Source organism: Ilyonectria robusta (genome assembly GCF_021365365.1).
Source record: "Ilyonectria robusta strain PMI_751 chromosome Unknown BGZ61scaffold_3, whole genome shotgun sequence".
NCBI classification, from domain to species: Eukaryota; Fungi; Ascomycota; class Sordariomycetes; order Hypocreales; family Nectriaceae; genus Ilyonectria; species Ilyonectria robusta.
This window is the reverse complement of record NW_025764437.1, coordinates 1509788-1530399: the sequence shown is the minus strand read 5'-3', so window position 1 is coordinate 1530399 and position 20612 is coordinate 1509788. Positions and strand designations below refer to the sequence as shown.

Here is a 20612-nt window from a genome sequence, read left to right as displayed (position 1 = left end):
CTGCCTACCAAAGACTCAGGAGGGCACCCGTTTATCTTGAGTGTTCTCCTTTCTCCCCTTTGCCTATTTCCACCTCTTGGATTCCTCCAGTTCTCGCTCGTCTGCCCTTTCTCGGATCCCTTTTGTGAACCCAGATCCCGATCTTGCAACCATGGCTACCGCTTCAAGAGAGTCCCGGCCTCGTCCTGCCATCCAGCCCATCCGTACCACTGGACCTGGCCACAGTTACCAGACTGCACGGGCTCGGATGGCATTCAAAAGCCCTGCGTGGATGGCAACACCGCTGTCACCTCTGAGCCGTCCGTTGCCCATGTACCCGGACTCTGATGATGAGAGAATGAGAGAACACGACAAGGCGGCTGTGGAGCGTTTGGAGCTTCGCAGCCGCAAGTCGTCCAGTGCTGAAGGGTCTCCGCGGACCGTTGCCTTGAAACCCGTATCAGATTTGGCTCTCCCCACCCCGTTGTCGCTCGACGCTCGACGCTCTCCTCTGTCAGGCCCTGTCACGGGTCCCCTCTCGGGTCCCCTCTCGGGCCCTTTCATCCCGCCGTCCAGTCACCGAAGGTCAACCATTGCTGAAGAGTCGAGAAGCTTCTTGCTTCGGGAGTCCGAGGCAGATAGAACCAGGCCTCCACCTCGAGCCTTTGAGCGCAGAGGATCCGCTCCTCCCGGGGCGATCCTAGCGAGGAACATGCAACTTCAACGACAACTTGGGCAGCCTGGACGTCGAGGATCCATCGGTTCACATTCCCTCCGTGAGCCAGACCTGTTTGTCCTGCCAGTCGAACTCCGGCGACTCTCCACCATTGCAACTCCCAATAGCGATGGAGCCATTCCGTCGCCGTACCCCGTGGAGGGACGTCTCACCACCCGTGTCGTTATACATTCTCGAAACCAAAAGCCGCTTGTCTTGACGAGAACATTTGATCTTGACGAGTTGCGAGCTACCATCCCAAATCCAAGGCCCGTGCCGAGCGCTCAGTCCAGCCGCCGGTCTTCTGTGGCGACTCTTCGACCACCCACCAACACTCCTCAACCAACATCCCCTCCTTTGTCAGCTGCTCGCAAGGAGAGACGACACTCGACTGCTGGACTCTACGGCCTCGAACCTCATCGCTCTCCCGGCCTGGAAAGAAGGGCGGCTCGTCAAGTGTTGGCCCCTATTCCCATTCGTGAGTTACCCTATACCAATCACTAACATGGCAACTTCACCACACTTGACAACCCATTCCCCAATGCATCCTTCTTGTCTTGAACCTGGGACTAATAGTCTGTAGACCTCGAATACGCACGCACATATCTCCCTGTCCTCGCCGCTATCATCCTCTCTGCAATTGTCCAACCTGGAGATACAATCGAGCTTCCACTCCCATATCCTCGGGCATGGGCAGACACGATGGCCTACATTTACACGAGGCAATTTGTTCTCACCGACCGAATCCATGAGAACATAATATATTTGGGAGGAATTTAACGTGACAGTTTGTGGATTTCATGATAATGACAAAGTCGTAATAATGGTGTCTCGGGCAAGGAATCGAGTTTGATATTGCTGGGGTTGTAAACGAGGTTCCTAGCTTTTGATATTTCTTGTCATGCGTGGAGTTGTGTTACAAATTTGATCATGGAACGGGATTTTTTTTTTTACAATAACTTGACAAAATGGATTCAATGAAGGCAGAGAAAACACGCTCTTGATCTGGTGTTCTCTTTCCTCTCCATGTCTTACCTGGAGCACATTTTCACTTGAGACTGGCCCGGCCCGAGACAGAGTATACAACGGCCTATTCTGTCTCAGTGCAGCATAAGACCCCCAACAATTCCAGGCTAAACAGCAACTCTCGAATAGATGCGGATCTGTTGGTGGCAGAGTCTTCGTCTGCCATCCCTTCATCAAGATGCCCGGTCCTAACCGCTCCCACACACACGTACAGTAGTAAACTGGCTGTCTCAGACAAAAGCCCTTTTCTGTCTGTTTTGGGCGTCTTACTGCTCAACCAGAGAGACATGGCATGCGGACTACGTCCCCCGTGCTCTACCCTCTACCCTCTACCCCACAGACGACAGGCCATGGTCACAATCTCCGCTGGTCAACACGAACACCCCCCCGGCATCATGAGTGGTGCAGCGGTGCACTGGTGCCGTATATTCGCGCGATGGGGTGGGGAGACAGAACGGCGCTGCTGCACATCATGGATGCGCGCGCCGCCCAGACCCGCTCTTGTTAGTCTCGCATGCGGTCCATTTGGTCCATTTGGTGCGCTGCGTGTGCAGGCATCGTCAGATAGAGCGACTCCCCCCTTGCGCCCCATGTCGCCCGCGGTGCAAGCCATCGCCATCGCCAAGCCCGTCGTCGCCCAGGCCAAGCGTTCACACCCCCCCGAATCCCGGGCCGGTCGGAGGAGGGGGAGGAGGCGTTGCTGCTGGCGCGGCGGCGGCGACGGCGGGTTGTGTTGTGTTGTGTTGTGCACTGCGTCTCGCTTGAGTCAAGTCGCGAGGTGGCAGCAGAGGCGCCAAACAGAGGGACAGAATCATGGACAGGCCAATTGCTGGTGCCGACGGCTTGCAGCAGCATCGGAGTTCCGCCGTGGCCGCGGTGCGTAAACAGGTGAGGGCGATTGGGCGAGCGGCCAGCATCACGGCTCGCAGGCGTGGTCGCCTTTGGTAGGGGCCCTGTCCTGTCGGAGGGTGGTCCGGGCCGGCGGCTACTGCGGCTCGGATTGAGGCCAAATTCCTAGTCCCCGAAGGATCGCGCACACGATGTCGATATGTACGCAGTATGTACGCTGTATGTATGTACGCAGTTATGTACGCAGCATGTATGCTGGACGGGCGGATGGCCCACGGCGCCAGGGCTCGCGGCCAATGCATGCCACAGAACAGAACGCACGACGGCCCACGAACGATGGTCGACGGGCGATGGGCAAAATCAGGAATCCCTCGGCCCCTTCAGAGTGGCGGCCGCCTGCCTCCGGCCCCGATGGTAAGCCGTCATGGCCCATGGCCACAGCCCACAGCGACAGCCCACAGCGCTGCCTCCACTTCCATCGCGAAATACCACCCTATCTCCAACCTGCGCTGAATTCGTACGTAGCACTGCGCTGCTTCAACTTCTCGTCCAGCGTCTAAGCCGCGCACGTGACGCGCTATACAGGGCACTACACAGGGCACTACGGACACTACGGACACTACGGATGTAGCAACGGGCGTACCATGCCTCATCTCGTTTCGTCGCCCGGAAACAGAAACAGCCGTGTGCTAGGGTAAGGGTGCCAGGCGGGTTTTCTTGTTTTCGTCGTTGATGGTGCTTGCGCTCGATCCCGGAACCAACGTCGGTCGACTTTCACTCTCTGTGGCGGTATTTTCTTTTGGTGTCACAGATGACCACCTGCTGCGGCAGATGCAGCCATCCCATCGCATCCTGCAGAACCTCCAGGGTACCTCGGATATCCGGTAGTTGCATGCCGGAGAAGGGGGAGAAGGGGGGGGAAGGGGGGTTAAGTGCATTTCATCCGAGTACGTATCTCGGAGGGATTTTGGCTATGGGGATTGGGGGTTCTGGATGCGAGGATGGGATGGGATGGAGGGGATGGATGGCGACAACACAACAAAATGCTGCGCCGTCCAACGTTCTCTCCGTCTCCGGCCGATAGCGAGCTGCAGCTAGACGCATGGGGGTCGATGTGGATAAGTTGGACGGCAGCGCGATTGAACCAACTAGCCAGGGTCGAAGGCATCGGGCAGGCTAATTAGTTGGCCCTGCTAGAGTCGCCCTGCTGGAGTCGCCCGGCGCAGCACGGAACTGTGCATATGAACTGCTATCACGGGATGTTGCTGTTGGCAGTGCGTCCGTCCACGCATCTTGTGGTGGGCGGCGACGGGTTGCCGACAAGGAAATTGCCAACGCCAATCATCAGATAAGAAAGATATCAAGGGCCAATTGGCTTTTTATTGTCAATGTAACCTGGAAGCCTTCGCCATCTATCGCCTCCTCCCGATGACGACGGCCGACAGAAAAGAGGTGCTGCAGCAAGGGCCCCAGACAGACCAAAGTTGTATTTGCGGTGCAGTGGATGCAAAAAATCGTCAATAGCATCTGGTCCCAACAGGGTGGCGAAACACCCAAACGCGACCCTCAAGCAAGGCCGAACCACCTGCAAAACTACTGCAACGATGAAGGCACTATCGGACCTACTTTTGACCTGGTTGCTTTGCCTCTGGGGAGCGTTCCTTGACCTACCAATCCATCGACGACGACGCATCCGCATCTGGGAAAGCCCATCGCTCGCCCATCTACACTTGGCTTGGCCAACTTGCAGCCAACTCGCAGCCAGCTTGCAGCCAACAGTCCCCATGCTAGCCGGGGGGAGGCATATTCGTCAATGCGTTTCCCGCGACGCGAGCCGAGCCCGCCCGTTTCAAGCGGCTCTAGTTGTGATCCCGGCTCTTGGTCTGTGATGCGGTGCATGCAACCCGTGCGGTGCGGGTTTTCCATCCTCATCCCATGCCCCCATCCATCATCCCCCGGTCCAAAGCCAAGGCGAGAGCTGTCCAAATCCCTGCTTCGGCCGATGGCCGGACGGCCTCCTAGTCCCCCTCCCCCGACCAAGGGCCCAGAGCCCCATCAAGGACCCCATACTGTCTGTATCTCATCGGGGGGCCGACATGGGCGGGCCACCAGCAGGGGTTCGCAATGCAGAGCCGCCCATCAGCGGAGCCGGCCTGCCCGCTCTTCCGCAGCCCGAGACGGGCCCTGATAGCATCGTCTCCTCAAAGGAACAGCTCGAGGGAACCCAGTGACACGAGCCTCATGTGGGTAGTCGTTCGAGTCGTGGGGCCGCCGGAGAGTTTGGGTAGAGGGAGGGAAGGGGGACGATCTCGCGAGAGCAACGGTGATCGGCCTGCTTCGTATACACCAGGATTCCCGCGTTGGACGTAACTCTGCCAGATTCTGTCACGTCCTGCATGGCTCGACTCAAATTGAAAGTGATATTCCTCTCGCGGAGGGAGACCCCGGCTCCACTGGGTCGACATGTCGGCGAGACATGTCGTGATGGGGTGAAGCCTCTGCTGTAGCACGTCACGCCTCGTGGCGTCCGTAATTACAACACCACCTCGCTCTCTCGACCCGGACCTGGACCTGGGGGATTTGCACCCAGGAGTCAGGACCTGCATCAAAAGACGCCCCGAGAGCGCAACAAACAGCAAGGGGTGACATCCTCCATGTCGGCTCTTGTGGGTAGCCTCGCCCATAGCTTACAAGTCACAACTGACCCCCGACCCCCCCCCCCGGCTTTGCGGCGCTTGCCAGAGATCGCCAGTTGCACTCTCTCCACTCTCCACACCCTCCCCTGCGTAGACAGTAGCTATTGTCCGTTACCCATGCCGATAGCAACTGGGATTTCTTGGCCCAGCCATGGATGTATTGTCGATATGGGTTTGATGACCATGCAGGAGGCTAGTGACAACTCACCTTGAAATCAGCCGCCAGCCGCCAGCCACAGGCAAGTCTGGGAGATTCAGGCACCATGCGATGCAGTGCCAGGTTCTGGACCGGAGATCCCTACCTCTGAAGCTGGCATCTCTTTGGCGTTGTATGGCTGTGTGCCGAGGCAGCGCTGTCCCCCCGGTACGCGTATCCCGAATTGCCAAACCGGGCGATTTTTCGGACTCGTCTGCTGGCTCTCGACATGCGTGCGTAGGTCACGCAGCATATGCCAAGTTTCCCCCCCTCTCGGGATAATCAAAGTCCCACCGCAGCGCAACATTTCGAGAACATGCTGAATCATGATCGTGTGCCAGCTCCCACCTCCGAGCACCCACGCGGTCCAATGGCGGTTGGCAGGTTACATCCTGTCAGATGTTCCGTGCAGGCCATGCCTATGGCATGCCAGGACTGCCATGTCATGCCGGCGCCACCTCCGCCAAATGTTTCCTGGAAAACTGACGGGAGGTTGTCTCCGGCATTCGGCAAACGGGCTAATGAAATGTGCCACGACAACAACGCAACGGAGGGAACACCCGCAACGGACAGAAACCCCCTCAAAAGAGATCGAACCAGATTGTCGCTAGTCCCAGAGCGTACAGGGCTTAATCAAGTGGAGGCGGAGGCTGGAAACCCCGCGTCAAAACGAGCAAGGAAGAGGATAAGGCAAGGTGATGCCAAGAGGAGAGAGAGGCGAAGCTGGGCAAGGTACCGACCCCATGCATCTGTTTTGGGTGCTAGTTAGTTATTGAGATAACCTACCAACCTGTATTACGCAGTAGTGTAGTTTTTGTAGGTAGGTACCAGGTAGCTAGCTCCCCTTGACTCTCTCTATCTGGCCCAAGCTAAGAAGCTACCCTAGTTTACGTCTTAGGTCGAACATCAACAGGCACACTCCAGCGAGCTGCGCAGCGAAGTGCAGGCCCCCCCTCTGTTGAAAATAGCCTCATTACGTACCTCGAATCCGCCCCCGCTTCGGCCTGCCTCTGATGCTTTCATGGCGCCTTCTGGCGCGCAGTTGCAGGCTAATTACAGTAAGGGCCAAGGTAATCAGGCTTGTCTTGGTTTGGTCGACGATGGGGGTCGCCGATGGGGCCGCGGTGACGCCAGAGAGGATACCGTACGATGGGCGGGCGGCGCGACATTTCGCAATTTGCGGGGTTTACCTTGAATTGCGACGAGGGACAGCCAACGGTGCGGTGCATCCCTTGCCCTTGTCCTTGTCCTTGCCGTTCCTTGTCCTTGCCCTGGTCGCTCTCTCGTCTTGGCTGTGCGGCCTTGGCCCAGCACGAGTTGGACTAGCCTCCAACCCCTCACTCTGTGTCTCACCTCAGTGTCTCACTGTCTCGCCGTCTTGCTGTTTAGCTCCATACTACTTGCAACTCCAACTAGGCCTTGGGTTAATGCAGCTCATCATCCTGGGATGCAGTTCGCTGTCCCCGCTCGAGCTATCTCGTCGTGGTAGGTCGTGCAGTAGCAGTGATTAGACGGGGCTAGACTATTTTGAACCGCTACGAGGGAATGGGCATGTGAAATCGAAATCGAAATGCCCCGTGCAGTCCAAACCAGAGAGGAATCGATATGGGAATGCGGCTAGGGTCATGCAGAGCTGCCGACCCCGACATGAATCGAACAAGGCAGGGCGGCATACGCGGGACACAGAAACGCCTGTCCTGCGCAACTGTACGAAGGATCGAGGTCCAACCAGCTCCCTACCCAAGTAGGCAAGACCCTGATTTCTGTCCGTCTCGGCAAGGCGCGGACGAAAATACCTACCTAGGTACACAGCGGCCGGCAATAAAGTGTCCAAGCTTCTGCGAATCCATCGCTAGTTAATACCGAGATCCCGCTATGGACGCCTCCTTACGTAGCCACCAGCTCGTCGTTGGGGGTGTCATTGCCTATCTTCACGACTCAAGCAGCCCGCCCCCGGACAACCACCAGCGTACCATCGGGCGGGAATGCTACCGCAACTCGCTCCTCCACCAACGACTGAACGGAACAAAAACTAGCCAAATTGGAACCCTGCCGGAATAGCCAATCTCAAACTCGCCTTTGCGTGCCCAATTAGGAAACTCTCCAAACCCACACGATGGACGATTGTGTGGGGGATTGGGTGGTGGTTAGGTGTGCATTCGCACTACACAAGCACTTGTACACATTCAAATCACCATAACCCTCACCACACACTCTCACACGCGAGCACTCACACCTTTTGGAAGTTCTCGGGCAGATTCCACTATGGAAAAGCCCGCTCATCCAGAACTACCACCACCACCACCACCACTATCGTGGCTTTCTCCATCAATTCATTCACCACCCACTACCCACCACACACCACATCCCACACACCACATACTGTCCACTTGCTGAGATCCAATCCGATGCCCTGTTGGACTGCAACTGTCAAAGCCCGGTCAGCCACCCGCACCGCTGACCGGAGATGCCTCTTCCCCAAGGCCTGGACGAATCTTCTCCCGCCTGAGCAACACCTACCCAGTGCCACACCAACGCCCGCTCCGTCTGCCGTGTAACACACACTCGCATCATCGAGATCCGCATCTGCAACAACACAACTCATTGGTCCCATGTCCTGCCGTGTCCCCCCCCCCTTGTCGTCGTGGCCGTGCGTAGTCGCTGGACCCCTAAGCACATGCCTGACTCCAAGCCAACGTCTAGTCCTGCATGTCGTCAGCGTCATCATAGTACACCCCCACCACCACCAGATCACCATTCACATTGGGCTTGTTGAGTTGCGTTCTCGAAAATTAGAGTCTCTTTGGTTTCTTGTACTCCTAGTCTCACAATCTTGACATCGTCGCAGGTCCTGGATCCCATCCATCTGAGTCCAAGCCTAAACCATGGCCCAATTTCCCACTGGGCCTTCCGTTGCGACGGGAAATTCAAAGCATCCCGCAAAACCTATCCCCCAAATGTATCGCAGACGAGGCTTGCCCGGCCCGGGTTCCTGCATCAAGGGGTCCTGTGTTTTCCACAGCCCTGTATGCTTCCCTCTCGCAAATTAGGTTCGGGCGCCCGCACCAGTTGTTCAAGTGTGTCTGGTCCCCTGCTTTGGAAATGTCCCATTCCGCAACAGCAGACACCTCTTTTTCTTCCTGGTTCCGGCCGGCAAAGCGTTTTCGTCGTCCAATGATGGAAAGCAAAACTTTTTCAAACACCTGTAACACCCCGGACCTGGACCCTTCTTTCATCCCTCCCGGTCCGCATGTTCTGTGCCCTTTTTGTGTTTTTGGTGTAATGCGAGTGATGAAAAAAAAAGGCGAAGGATTTATTCATCCCAGTGATCCCTGTCGGTTTCTAGGAAAACCGTTGACGCGAAGGGAAAAAAAAAAAGAAAACGTTGCTCATGGCTCATCAAAGTCGTTTCGCTGGCATTACATTGCCCGGCACTCTCCACTGGCCAAATTTTCATTCGCGCGTAGTTTGGAGTCGTCAGGTGTCATTGTCAGCGGTGTCGGTACCCGTATCGGCATGTACGAGGTACTCGAGTCGTAGGCGGCATAGCCGCTCTTTTCCCAGGAGCCATCCTGTGCTCCCCGTCCTTGCGCCGGTCGTCCCTTCTGACGGGCGTTGTAGCGGATGAGCGATCCCTTTCCAGGGGGCGTCTTTAGCACAACGGAGGGTTGCGGGGCCGGAGCCAATCGCTGCGCATCGTTGGTGTCGCCATCAGCTCGGCTGCCCCAAGACGTCTGGATAAAATCGGGTCAGTCAAGTAAAAATTTGCATTCGAGGGAAGAAGCGTACCATATTAAGCGTCACGAGAGCATAGAGCTTCACGAGTCCGTGGAAATACCCAAACAGGATTGACACGGGGAGGAAGACGACGTCGCTGGGGTTTCGCAGGAACAGCCCCATCAGCTTGACCACCTTGGTGAAGGCGAACATGAAGACGAACTGAGACCAGAAGGCGTATCGGCGACTCTGCATGTCCCACTCCGCAGTCGCCCACCAGCATGAAACAAGGAGGAGAGGGTCGACGAGGAATGCCAAGGAGGTGAAGGTTGCAATGTGCAGCGAATAGGTGCACCACCATTGCTGCCTGGGTTAGGTGTTAGTAGTATTCTCAAGATATCGCTGGATGTTCTTGACTTACTTCCAGATGTACCTCTCAGTGACCAGGCTAGTCCAGTTGCTTCGCCAGTTGCTTCGGGCCCAACGGGAGCACTGGTACAGAAACTTGTGGCTGTTCTCTAGGGTGGTCTCGATCTCGCACTCCCGGTCGTACTGGATCCAGGTCTTCCACTGGTGGCTGACCAACCATCGAGTAACAAAGTTGTCGTCGTCCGCGTTGAGAATCCACTTTCTCCACTTCTCATTCTTAAAGCCGTGGAGGAAGTCGTGACTCGACAGAATCTCGGATCGATAGGCGCCAGTGCGCCCAGACATACAGGAGGTACCGCCGTCGATGTTGTGCGTGGCTGAGATCTCAAAGTTTCGGCGTTCGATATAAGCAGCTCCGAGCCAGTTCCAGGCCCGAGTGGCCCATGAGCCAGTGTGCTCTCGCCTAACTCTCTGGCAAGTTCCAACGCCGCCAATCTTGGGGTCTTCAAAAGGTGCGAGGATCCAGGGCATGAGGGTGGATGGCCAAGTCACATCGTCATCGGCCATGATGGTGATTGGAGTGGAAACCTTGGGAAGGGCCTCGCAGACTTGGAGGCGCTTGTTGGCGATTGGGGTGTCGAGGACGCGAACCTTTGGGTGAGCCAACGAGTCGGCCAAACGCTGCAGACCCTTTCGTTTGTCGTGAGTGGTAACAAGAATCAACTCGGCGGGCTGGCAAGCTAGGATGCTCTGAAGAGATGGTCGGAGTTCCTCAAACGCGTTATGAATGGTTGGAATGACCACAGTCACATCCTTGCTCGTGAAGGTTGGCTCGCTTGGAATGGGTTTCGACTTGTACGTCCAATGGCTGACGCACTGGACGAGTAAACGGAGGTAACGGTGAATCCTGCCATGGCGTTAGGATGTGACTGGGAGCATATGGAAATCGATATGCGGGTGACCGTCCAATGAGATGGTGATCGGGCAGCTGAGGGTGAAGGGAGTGGGGAGCGATGGAAGTGAAGGGGGGGTGAGCAAGTCGGCTTACCAGAGGGCCAAGAAGAGGTACACCCAGAAGGTGGTCGAGTACCAGAAGTCGAAGGATGGGAGCGAGAAAGACAAGAGCCCAGCGAGTCTGGAGACTGCGCTGTGGCTCATGGTCTCGTCCTCGGGATTGAGCATCTTGAGATGGAGGAGTTTGACGGGATCGAAGGATGCGAGCTCGCAAAGGGTGCTGTTTACCCCTCCGTGGCTAAACAGAAAGTGGAGAGGCACGGTGGCAGTTGGTTGCTACCAGTCAGGAAGTTCTCTTGTGTGAGGTTCCTGATCAGTGCGGCCACTGCCTTTGAGGGTGTTGGTGAGGGAGAAAAGAATCCAGCCGAGGGAAATGGTGCTTGGAATTTCTTTTAAAGTGGGAAAAAGAGAAAAGTCGGTTCTTGTGATCTCGCGTAGGTATGAGTAGCAGTGATTCACTGTTAGGGCTTGGGTTGCGGCAAGGTGAAGTGAATCAGAGACGCTGAGAACCGAAGCAAAACACGATGCGCCACAGACACACACCAAGAGGGCCGCGAGGGGAGAGGAACCGGAGGGGAGGGGGCAAGACAGTAATGTACAGAAGGACTGAAAAAGGACTATGTAGACACGGCCATGGGAGGATGAATTGGCCGATGAATGAGAGAGGGAGGGAGGAGAGGAGGTCGTGGCGATGATAGCAGTTGGGGCCAGGTTGGGGGAACGGGTCTAGGATATATACTTAGGACCGACCCCGTCCTACAAATGGGTCATGCATGAACATGGAGAATAGAGGGTCCCTGAGGCCAGCCAAGGCAACATGTGGTGGCATAGTTGATTCGGCCTGTACGTACAGACAAGCGCGCATCTTTTCTGTCAAGATTGATCTGGTCTGGACAACGGACAAGACGGCAGGGGTGCATTGGCCCTGCGCCTATTGCATTAGGACGGTGGGGAGCGAGGGGTTGGAGGGTTGGAGGGACCCATGTATGGCGGCGGCGGCTCGACTTGGAGCAGAGGGCATCGTTAGTAACCCAGTGAGGGAGGGGGTGTGCGTTGACATTGAAGACTGGGGCCCTAGAGGCGTTGCGACCAGACATCCAAGTCCGCTCAAACGCCGACCCCGGCCAGCCGGCCGCCAGGGTCTTTAGTTGTTTTGTTGTTGCTGTTTCTGCTACTACTGCGGCGGTTTCGCGGCTGCCAGGACATCCATGAGCCATCCATGAGCCATCCATCCATCGAGGCAATTAGGTCGGCTCTGCAGCACCGGCAACATGGCGGGAGGGTGACTTGCTGCAGACCCTTGTTGAATTGTGACGACTCCCAGGGCCGCTCCAGCATTTCCCTTCACTCCCTCGAGGGTCAGATGCGCGCTGTGGCGTGTACTGAACTGGCGCATGAGGGCCATGTCTCGTGCCAGAATTGCTCGGCCGACGGCGACATCGTACTGCGTAGTAGTCATCGTTGACTGTCGCCTCCGGGGTCAGAGGGGTTCAATGGCGTCGATGGCGACGGGCGGGAGAGGCATGGCCTGGCTCGTGTTAGCGAGTGGGACTTGGTGTGTGCGCGAGTGAGCGAGTGAGCGCCTGCAACTGGGGGGGGGGGACCACTGACGAAAGACGATGAGGCAAATCAGAGGACCAGGCGAGGCATCTAGTAATTAGTGGGGAGTGGAGATGGGGAGGAGAAATGGAAGAGAAGAGAGGAGGAGTGAGGGGAGAAAACAGTGGGCGACTCAGCCCAGCCCGAGACCATGACCCAAGGCAAAATCCACGCCCACTTACTCCTACGCTCGCGATGTGCAAAGTACATTTCAAAGTTTCAATTCCTCTGCGCGTCTGCGCCTCTCTGCTGCGGGTGAACCCCGTGGAATCTGGTGGACACCAGCGGATGTGGGATAGGATGCGGCCCCATGTAGTATCCTGGAGTTGTCGAGAGAAGAGGAGACGGACCCGACGCAATTGTCCAACCAGCTTCGGCAATGGAGAGAGATTGTCAAAAAAGCATTGGATGTTGCATACGACGTAGTACGACGTAGTACCTTAATTCGCATGGATGCAGGAACTGCCCCCCCAGCGCTTGCGGTGGGCACGTATGTTGAAGAACAACATCACACACGCTCTGTGGTGGCTATTGTGGCTATGGCAAAGCAAGGCAGCTTAGCTAGGTAGGAGGTGTTCGCGTTCGTTACTAAGGCACCTTTCGCGTCGTTCTTTCTCTAGTCAGTTAGTTGCCAACACCCCGTACTAGCCAGCTTGTCTTACCTCAGACTTGGCGGGCCTTACCTGGCTTGGATTGGGATATGCCGAGCTCTTCGGAGGGGAGGGGAGGTTGTTGTGGTTCGGGTCGTAGCAGTTAGCAATGGATCCGTGGCAAGGCTCGGCTCAAACCTGCTTTCCTCGCTTCATCCAGACTACCTAGGTACCTTCCAGGTTCTTGCCTTGAGGACCTCTTACCTTGCTTTTCAGTCGAGGTCCTTTGTAGCTTCGTGACTAGAGGAGGCAGGTACGAAGTAGGTAGGTTGGCACGGGAGTGACGACATATTACGCCTTCCGCCAATTGGAGCATCTAATTGTGCTTTGCCAGGAATCTTCCAGGCGCTCTTCATCTCCAGGCGCTCGAGGTACGAGAGGCCCACGTAAGGGATTCCTCTGGCACAGGAAACGCCAGAGACTACAATATGCGCCATCACATCACATCGAATCGCTCATCTTCCGTCTCGCTAAGATTGGATCGGCTCCAGGCCCGCCTTGAGACACCCGCCGCATTGCCGTTGCGCGCTGACTGGCAGGGACAGCGGCTGATTCGACTGTGGCGGACTGGCTGGCTTGCTTGGCTAGCATCGACGCATCGACGCATCGTGTCCTGGGGGAGGACGGCCAGCCAGCAGGCGAGCTACAGGCCAACCGCAGATCGTCCCCTCAGCAGCTCGGGCAGGGTTGCAAGTCGTGCGGGCCATGCCCTGGCCTACCTACCTCTTGATGAGATGAGGAGAGAGCGCCTGCATGCAGCATCTCTGCCGGACTGGCCACCTCCTTGGCCGTCTCTGGCCTGCATCCATCTGCATCATCGGAGGGCACGGTGCAACGCATCGCACCCCAAGCACCCCAAGAGCCACCCATGATCCATGATCTGTGGAAGAGGATGGGGCATGGGCCATGATGGGGCAACCCTCTGTGCGGCTTGGCCTGCCTAGAGCGCGAATCAAGCCTGCTCTTGGGTGGCTCGCGTCCGGCCCCCTGCCATCGCGAGTTCTGAATCTAAGATTGGATCCTCTCCACAGACCTCCTCTCACCCAGACAGCTAGACAGACGCAGCCTCATGCAGTTGGTTGAATAGTCCCAGCACGCCCGTTCCAATTGCTTAGCCGGCGATAGGGACAAATTCGCCCGCCTGTCCAGTGCAGATGGGCCAAGATGCCGAAATCACACCATCCCGCAAGGTCCAGCGCCAACTGGACGTGGAACCCACATCGCCATCGTCGTGCTGCTCAGTGGCGTCTTGCATCCCAGCGACAGGGCCGTTATGTAGTGCCATGTACGACAGCGACGGCGGTGCCACCAGCCTTGGCCTCAGTCCATCAGAGTCAGCGCCATCTCACCATGGGCACCACCCAGCCTGAAGCGCTCGCGCCGAGAAAGAGGCGCCGCACCGTCCTGTAGAAATGTCTCACCAACCGACCATTGACACACCTGTGCGAAATCGATAGCGACGGGTCCCTCTCTTAGTGGCATGTCAGTCATCACCTGCTCCAGTTGGTTGCGGGCGACCTAACTCCAGTAGCAGCCGCAAACCCTACCTTCCTTGATCGCCAACGAAACGGGCCACTTGCTCGCCATCCTGTCCTTGCGGTGCCCGTCTCCACCGTCAGCAGCTAACAATTGCTGCCAATTGTTGCTCCGCCGACGTCGTCACCCAAGTCGCCAGATCCCGAGCCCTTGCCGGATCCGATCTAGACAAGCTGGCCCTGGCGCGTGCGCTACAAACTTGGTGGGCAATTGCCCCCAGAGTATGGAGTACGAAATACGCACGCCCTGTCAGGATCCCGCGATCACTATCAGCCAGCACTTGTTGGTCCGTAGCCAAGTGAGCACCAGCCGGCGCGACGCAGCTCGACCGTTCGGGCAATGCCTATCAACTCCAGGTTTAATGCCATCGGCCATGTGGACCTGGTTGGTTAGTGCGAGGCCGCATCAAATCTTCATTGCAACGCAACAGCCAGTAGAGATCTCGCCCACTCTTGGCATGACGCTTGGATCAACGTCGAGAGAATCCATCGCATCCTTTCTGATTACTACTCCGTATGTCGCCACTCAATAGCACTCTGAAGAAGATCCAACGAGGACACAGACAGACGAAGCCCAGCAACGGAACCAATTTGGTGGCCTGTGGATTGGGGCTTTGATCGTTTGACAGCACATGGTCTGCGTCTGCAAAGCCTGCCCATCGACCTGAGTTATTGATCCCCACCTGCACTTTGACCCGCCCATTCTCCTCACCATGGTGCCAATTTGCCCCTCCCATGTATGGGGCAATCAGGGAGGGAGTGTCGGCACCTTTTTCAAGGATGCCTTCACGCATGTTTATCACTACGCTGCCGGTGAGAGCCTCCAAGCCGCCAGGTGGTGTTCATCCTTGCGCCAAATTCCAGCCACACAAACGCTTTAAAAAGGCTTTTCAGCCTCTCAGCCTCTTTTGCCCAGACGATGGTGGCATGCGACGCCCAAGCCTGGGCGATCCCAGCTCCCATGTAGCGAAGAAGGATCGGAACAGATCTAATGGCCGTTGTTTAACTAGTGCGCGAAAAGGGAACGAATATTGTGGAGGAGCCAGGATAGCCCTAGCTTTGCTCTGTGGCCAAGCTGATCGACTACGCAGGGGGGGGCACACGGACGGGGGAGCACGGGGCATCTACTAAAACGACGTCGAGGTTGACTGCCAATGGATGGTATGGAATTGCCATATCGCAACCAGCGTCTGGTTCGTCTATTACTTGCTTGCCTATTTTGATCGTCCCCTAACAACTTGCTTAACCTCGTTCTATCATCGCACAGCCCAGGGTATCGATAGACCTGATCACATCATTCGTATTATCCATGACATTAGAATTATGGGCATTTACCAGTGTGTCTTTTGATAATGACGAGCATTCACACGTGTTGTTGTTGAATAACACATAACTCAGTCGGTGGATATTGCGCTCTGAGCCTTTTTCCCCAACCACATGGGAATCTTCGAGTAAGAATTGCCCTTGCCAAATGCCGAGTGTCACCTCATTCACACAAGTCTACAGAGCATTACGTAGAGGTTCACGTATGGTCCAAAAACCGACAGTTACGAGCAATTGCTACCACGCCGGGACAGTCCCATGCAACCTGTGGGCATGGCCGCTTAATCACATCTCGACTTGGCTAAATCGGTGGGATCTGTACCACTACGTTACACCCATGGCAGTCTCGAGTCCTTATCAAGAGGTAATATACCCATGCATCCGTGGCTGACTGACACCATGTTGGGATTGTCCCACGCCCATGGCATCTCCTGCGGTCATGTGCTCCAGAACTTTCTTTAAAAGCCCTCATATATAACGATAGATAGGTTTTCTCATACCCCTACAGTCATATCAAACACAAGCTGTTCGTATTATTCAAGCGTGCTATCCATGTGCTACTAGATTTGTGAGTTTCTCGGACCACCGGGGAGTCATGAAAAACATCGCACATTGTTCATGAGCCTGGTTAGAGACTCGTTTAGTGATCACGATGGCTCAAATTTGAGTCACATGCGTGATTATTCATACTCACAGTTTCTTTCGATCCGATTTCTTGCATGCGACCTTTCCATCCACGACTCAATTTTCGGTCTTGCTTTCCACCAATCAAACAATATCCCAGTTGAGAGAACATCAACTCTCATCCCCCCAATGTCCCTGCTCAAAGTTGCATCAAGCTAGGCTTTGCATTTGCGTTAAGACCGATGGCTTGCCTCGGCTCCAAGTCCTTGGAAATGGAAACGTGGCTCAACGAAATACAAATCGATGGAGTGGGTTGCGCCTCTTTCCTACATTGCACCAGACTAACCCCCCTGATCCTGTCGTCATACATACGCAGGGTGCAACAGTACCAAGCCCTTAGTTTGAGAAGCCGTGTGGAGAGGCGGGTCGAGAGGAGGCCCGGGGATGCACGAGGTGCCGCCGGAGAAGTCGGCAGAACATGTTTCGCAGCTTCAAAGCACCTGCCACGGGTCGGACACTCCTGGACAGGTTCAGATGAACTAAACTCAATGTGCCTGGCGCTAAAACTCGACCATCTGCAGCTAGATATGGAGACACAGGGCATGGCCCATCCATTTACGAGGAGCGCGAGATGCAGTCCAGCGGCAAAGTGGGATGGATGGTCGACGTGGATCAACCAAGGAAACCCCGTGTCCATTTTGTGATTCGTCATAGCTTACTGGCCGCTACGCAGTGCCGGTGAACCCATCGTCGTCCGTCGAAGGCATCATCTCGTGCTTACTACACACCCTACGGCTTGTTTCAACCTCTCGGAATAAACCCACGCAGTTTAACGCAAAGCCCCACCTAAGCAGCAACTTGCATGCCGGGGTACGAGAGCTTGCACGTATCCTGGACCCGTCAACTACTCGGGCCAACCCTTCTCGGAGCTGTTGTTGACTCGTTCAGAAACTCTAGATTCGAAAAGACCACAACGAGACAACAAGACCATCTCCGTTTATGAATGTGTGACGAAATCGTACTGCGGATTGGCAACTGGAAACCTACCGATGGTACCTCGAAATGCCAGCGTGACCTACTCAATGGCCAACGCAACCTCTTCCATGAGACTTTGTCTATCGCAGAACCCCCATTGATCCATTTTGGGGCTTCTACACACCAAGACCGCGACGTGGCAAATCACAGCCCCTAGGGAGGGCCAAGGAGTCCAAAGCTTCGACGTGTCAACCTCTGGAAGGTGCACCGACTCAGATGCAAGTCGAGTTTTGTTGATGTCCAGTTGGTCACTCGTTTCCCATCACGAACGGACTCTAGGGTGGCAATTAAGGAGAGGTGCCCGAAATGCTGTGTCGAGTTGCATCATTTGACACCCCTTGATCGGGAGAACTAACCCATACTTCCCTTGGATATGAGGTAACTAAGGCGCAGATGTGAACCGAAATCTGGATGGGGGTTGGATTTGGCGATCTGGTTGGTACCGAGGCGGATACTGCAATGGGGCGTTGATGCTGATCAACCAACTGCAAGGACCACGCAAGACTGTGTTATTCGAACTCGAGTCAGTGATGTCTTTTGATACCCCAATGCGGAGACGAGGGAGAAATCGACACCAGAATCCAAGCCAAGTTCCCTCCTGACAATGACCGTTGTTCGATGGCGATTATCCGAGGCGGTGATTGCGTGGGTCTGAAAATATCTCAGAATACAGGCGGTCATGACTGGTGGATCACAGATCGCTCTCGAAAACGAGATATGTTGAATTCGCCTATCTGATATTGGAATATCTACACCGCAAAAAGTTCATGGTCGCGAGAAGCTGCGGAGTTGAGGTGTTGAGAGGGGGGATGGCGGTGAGTCCCTGGTGCGGAGAGAGGCTGAAGCTAGGGAACGGGCCAGGCCGTGCCTAGTCCCGGTCTCCTGGCGACGGAAATGGGCACAGACGTTTCGTGAGGGATGAAAGGACCTGGATATCTCAGCAACCAGTAACAACATGGCATCAGTCAACAAACACAGGCTTGGGATTCCCGTCCGGCAGCACGGACCTGGGGTTTGATTTCGCCTCGCGGAGTCGGAGCACAGGATAGTGGATCACGACCAGGAGGAGAACATGGAAGGCTCCGAGCAGGGGATACCGGCACTCTGCCTTCGCTAGCTACTAAGTAAATACTACGTTAATGCTTTAACAGAGCGGGTGAGCCCGGTACGAGATGAAGCATGAGCACGGCAACTGGCCGGGTATAAGTTGGGGCTTCGCGGCGTTCAATTGACCTGACAGAAGTCTGATGATGGCTGATAAGGCTCTTGGGATTGGAGGATCTGTAGAGCTGTAGAGAATGCGAGTGGATTCAATGATACAGAGTAGGGATGGCGGGTTGATTCACACCTCCCGCCACTCGAGCTGGGACTGAGCGGGGAGACCAGGGGGACAGGCTGAGGTCCGCTCCGATGGCCTTGTTTGCTAGTTCGTGTGCAATTGAGATGGAGAACTGGTCGGCAAGCTCCCCTCTCGCCAGCGGATATTGATTGGGGAGCCGAGGACCCTCACCCCCAACTCAGCGGAGAGAAGATGACGACGGGGGTGAATCAAATGGCACAGTGGCTCTTGGAGCAAGACGCAATGGCCGTAAAAACACCGCGCCTGGTATCCTCTCTCTGTCCTCTGCCATCAGCAGCATCACGTTTCGTTATCATCCCGGGTGAAGCCCACTTGAAAGAGGGGGTGAGGCGGCGGGGCAGAGGGGCAGAGGAGACGGGCTGCGGCGGACCGTGGTCAATTAGAAGTCCCGGCGGCACCGAGGACGCGGTGGCGCTGGGCGGAGGAAAGCCCGGCATGTACAACAGCACACAGGATCTCCTTGCGGGATATGGGAGCGATCTAGTTGGGATTGAGGGATTGTGCCGATGCGCGAGGGAATCGGTACCGGGAATGCCAGCCGCGAATTTGGAGCCAGTCATGGCTGCAGCGGGTGTAGCGCATCGCGTTCCGCTGTTGGTTCTCCCGCATCCACTGGCGTCGAACCAGAACCACATATTGCCAGACGAGAAAACGAGGAACCAGCCACGGGAAGAGGGACAAGGGCACAGAAGCGACGACAGGAGAGGCGTCTGGCTGTGCGGGCGTTTGTCGCGGTGGACAAAGGGCAATGCCAATCAATAGCCGACGCTCTAGGACAGCCCTTCCGGGAAGAGGGACGGGAGGGGGGTACAGAGGAGCCACTGGCTGCTTGGGTTGATAGTCTCGGAGGCCACGTTAATCGTGACTGATGGGTATTACTGACGGGTGATGTACATGCTTTACCACTTGTAGTGATTTACCACTGTAGTACTGATGATCCTCCTCCTTGCGGGTGTTTCTGATGGATGATGCGGGGTTCGAGTGAGAGATGAGACAACAACTGTCCCGGGTGGCAGATTTGTTTTTGCTTGATTGATCACCCCCCGCCTCGAGTCAGTCCTGCGCCTCTGCCAAGGCTGGATGGAAGTCATGTGCACTGGGACATTTTATTCCTGGTCTCGAATAAGTAAACATAAACTTTCCTAGTCCATATTCTATTTGATAATCGGTGCCTTAAACCAAAGCCCTATCCTCACCCGTATACGACACCTGCTCCTCTACATCTAACTTAACCATTAACCTGAACTACTAGGCCTGATTTTCTATCGCAATCTGCATCCTGAATTGCAGCTTGAAGTTGAATCCATCGATAATATGCGACTTCCTTTTCCGAGGAAAAGTCTGCTGTCTCAAGAGTGCGTGTGTGTAGGTAGTTACACGGCCTTGATAAGATGGGGTAAGTCATGTCTGAGGTGTGTGATAAGGCGGGGTACCGCTTCCGGTGCAGGAGAGAGTGCATTTCGGCGTGGGGTGTTTTGTCCGGGAAGCGGCCGACGACGACGGAATGAGACAAGATCATTGAGAAGTGAGGAAGGGTCACAGGCTATTGGAAGATATCGCCTCGTCTTGCACGCCGGCCTCTCAGCTGGCTGTTGGCGTTTCTCAGCTCCTCCGGGGTGCGCGGGGCTCCTGTTGTCACCACACAAGCCACAACGCACCGAGCTGCGCTTGTCCATACTCTGTACACAGCTGCTTCGCGCGCATCACACCCAGTCACTTGGTACAGATACAGGCGCATGCTTTTACCTGCCCGCTTCCCCGCCACGTTCCCCATTTCGACATGGCCGAGCAAGCAGGTAAACCTAACGTGATGCTCCTGCGCCTCGGGTTCCTGGCGTAATGCTAAAAGGCTGAGCCTTGCGCACCTGGGGCCTCTCGCCAGTTCCAACGGCGGGAGCCGTCCTGCGTTTCTAATTTTTGGAGTT

The 20612-nt window shown here is 55.8% G+C and overlaps 8 protein-coding genes across 8 annotated transcripts; 5 read left to right on the top strand and 3 right to left on the bottom strand.

Moving 5' to 3' along the window:
• The first annotated feature begins 59 nt into the window (after window positions 1–59).
• Window positions 60–1741, top strand: BGZ61DRAFT_129691 (uncharacterized protein). Its single transcript, XM_046237131.1, has 2 exons — window positions 60–1172; window positions 1278–1741. The coding sequence occupies exons 1-2, from the start codon at window positions 152–154 to the stop codon at window positions 1472–1474; spliced, it is 1218 nt and encodes a 405-aa protein (XP_046109573.1). The 5' UTR covers window positions 60–151; the 3' UTR covers window positions 1475–1741.
• A 266-nt stretch (window positions 1742–2007) lies between these two features.
• Window positions 2008–3262, top strand: BGZ61DRAFT_473473 (uncharacterized protein; the record flags this gene model as incomplete). Its single annotated transcript, XM_046248455.1, has 3 exons — window positions 2008–2596; window positions 2805–2983; window positions 3155–3262. The coding sequence occupies 3 exons, from the start codon at window positions 2008–2010 to the stop codon at window positions 3260–3262; spliced, it is 876 nt and encodes a 291-aa protein (XP_046109572.1).
• Window positions 3263–5362: 2100 nt separating this feature from the next.
• Window positions 5363–6409, top strand: BGZ61DRAFT_443122 (uncharacterized protein; the record flags this gene model as incomplete). The annotated part of the gene is made up of 1 exon (XM_046244831.1): window positions 5363–6409. A coding segment is annotated over exon 1 (512 nt), but the record flags the coding sequence as incomplete, so codon positions are not given.
• Window positions 6410–8880: 2471 nt separating this feature from the next.
• BGZ61DRAFT_343220 (family 2 glycosyltransferase) lies at window positions 8881–10705 on the bottom strand (the record flags this gene model as incomplete). Its single annotated transcript, XM_046239576.1, has 4 exons — window positions 8881–9195; window positions 9251–9545; window positions 9600–10454; window positions 10596–10705. The coding sequence occupies 4 exons, from the start codon at window positions 10703–10705 to the stop codon at window positions 8881–8883; spliced, it is 1575 nt and encodes a 524-aa protein (XP_046109570.1).
• Window positions 10706–11292: 587 nt separating this feature from the next.
• On the bottom strand, window positions 11293–12162 carry BGZ61DRAFT_129646 (uncharacterized protein). The gene has a single exon (XM_046237130.1). It carries the CDS (start codon window positions 11791–11793, stop codon window positions 11329–11331), a length of 465 nt encoding a protein of 154 aa, XP_046109569.1. The 5' UTR covers window positions 11794–12162; the 3' UTR covers window positions 11293–11328.
• Window positions 12163–16211: 4049 nt separating this feature from the next.
• On the bottom strand, window positions 16212–17070 carry BGZ61DRAFT_443114 (uncharacterized protein). Its single transcript, XM_046244830.1, has one exon. It carries the CDS (start codon window positions 17002–17004, stop codon window positions 16492–16494), a length of 513 nt encoding a protein of 170 aa, XP_046109568.1. The 5' UTR covers window positions 17005–17070; the 3' UTR covers window positions 16212–16491.
• A 1388-nt stretch (window positions 17071–18458) lies between these two features.
• Window positions 18459–19462, top strand: BGZ61DRAFT_443111 (uncharacterized protein). Its single transcript, XM_046244829.1, has one exon. The coding sequence runs from the start codon at window positions 18859–18861 to the stop codon at window positions 19447–19449; it is 591 nt and encodes a 196-aa protein (XP_046109567.1). The 5' UTR covers window positions 18459–18858; the 3' UTR covers window positions 19450–19462.
• Window positions 19463–19822: 360 nt separating this feature from the next.
• On the top strand, window positions 19823–20593 carry BGZ61DRAFT_443110 (uncharacterized protein). The gene is made up of 2 exons (XM_046244828.1): window positions 19823–19885; window positions 19940–20593. Exon 2 carries the CDS (start codon window positions 20002–20004, stop codon window positions 20485–20487), a length of 486 nt encoding a protein of 161 aa, XP_046109566.1. The 5' UTR covers window positions 19823–19885; window positions 19940–20001; the 3' UTR covers window positions 20488–20593.
• The last annotated feature ends 19 nt before the right edge of the window (window positions 20594–20612 follow it).

Excerpts from the sequence above, each read along its gene's own strand:
- BGZ61DRAFT_129691 (XM_046237131.1), top strand. The coding sequence starts at position 152 with ATGGCTACCGCTTCAAGAGAGTCCCGGCCTCGTCCTGCCATCCAGCCC. Across the intron at positions 1,173-1,277 it reads GTTGGCCCCTATTCCCATTC|ACCTCGAATACGCACGCACA; the intron begins GTGAGTTACCCT and ends AATAGTCTGTAG.
- BGZ61DRAFT_443114 (XM_046244830.1), bottom strand. The coding sequence starts at position 17,004 with ATGACGAATCACAAAATGGACACGGGGTTTCCTTGGTTGATCCACGTC.
- BGZ61DRAFT_129646 (XM_046237130.1), bottom strand. The coding sequence starts at position 11,793 with ATGGATGGCTCATGGATGGCTCATGGATGTCCTGGCAGCCGCGAAACC.
- BGZ61DRAFT_443111 (XM_046244829.1), top strand. The coding sequence starts at position 18,859 with ATGACGACGGGGGTGAATCAAATGGCACAGTGGCTCTTGGAGCAAGAC.
- BGZ61DRAFT_443110 (XM_046244828.1), top strand. The coding sequence starts at position 20,002 with ATGCGACTTCCTTTTCCGAGGAAAAGTCTGCTGTCTCAAGAGTGCGTG.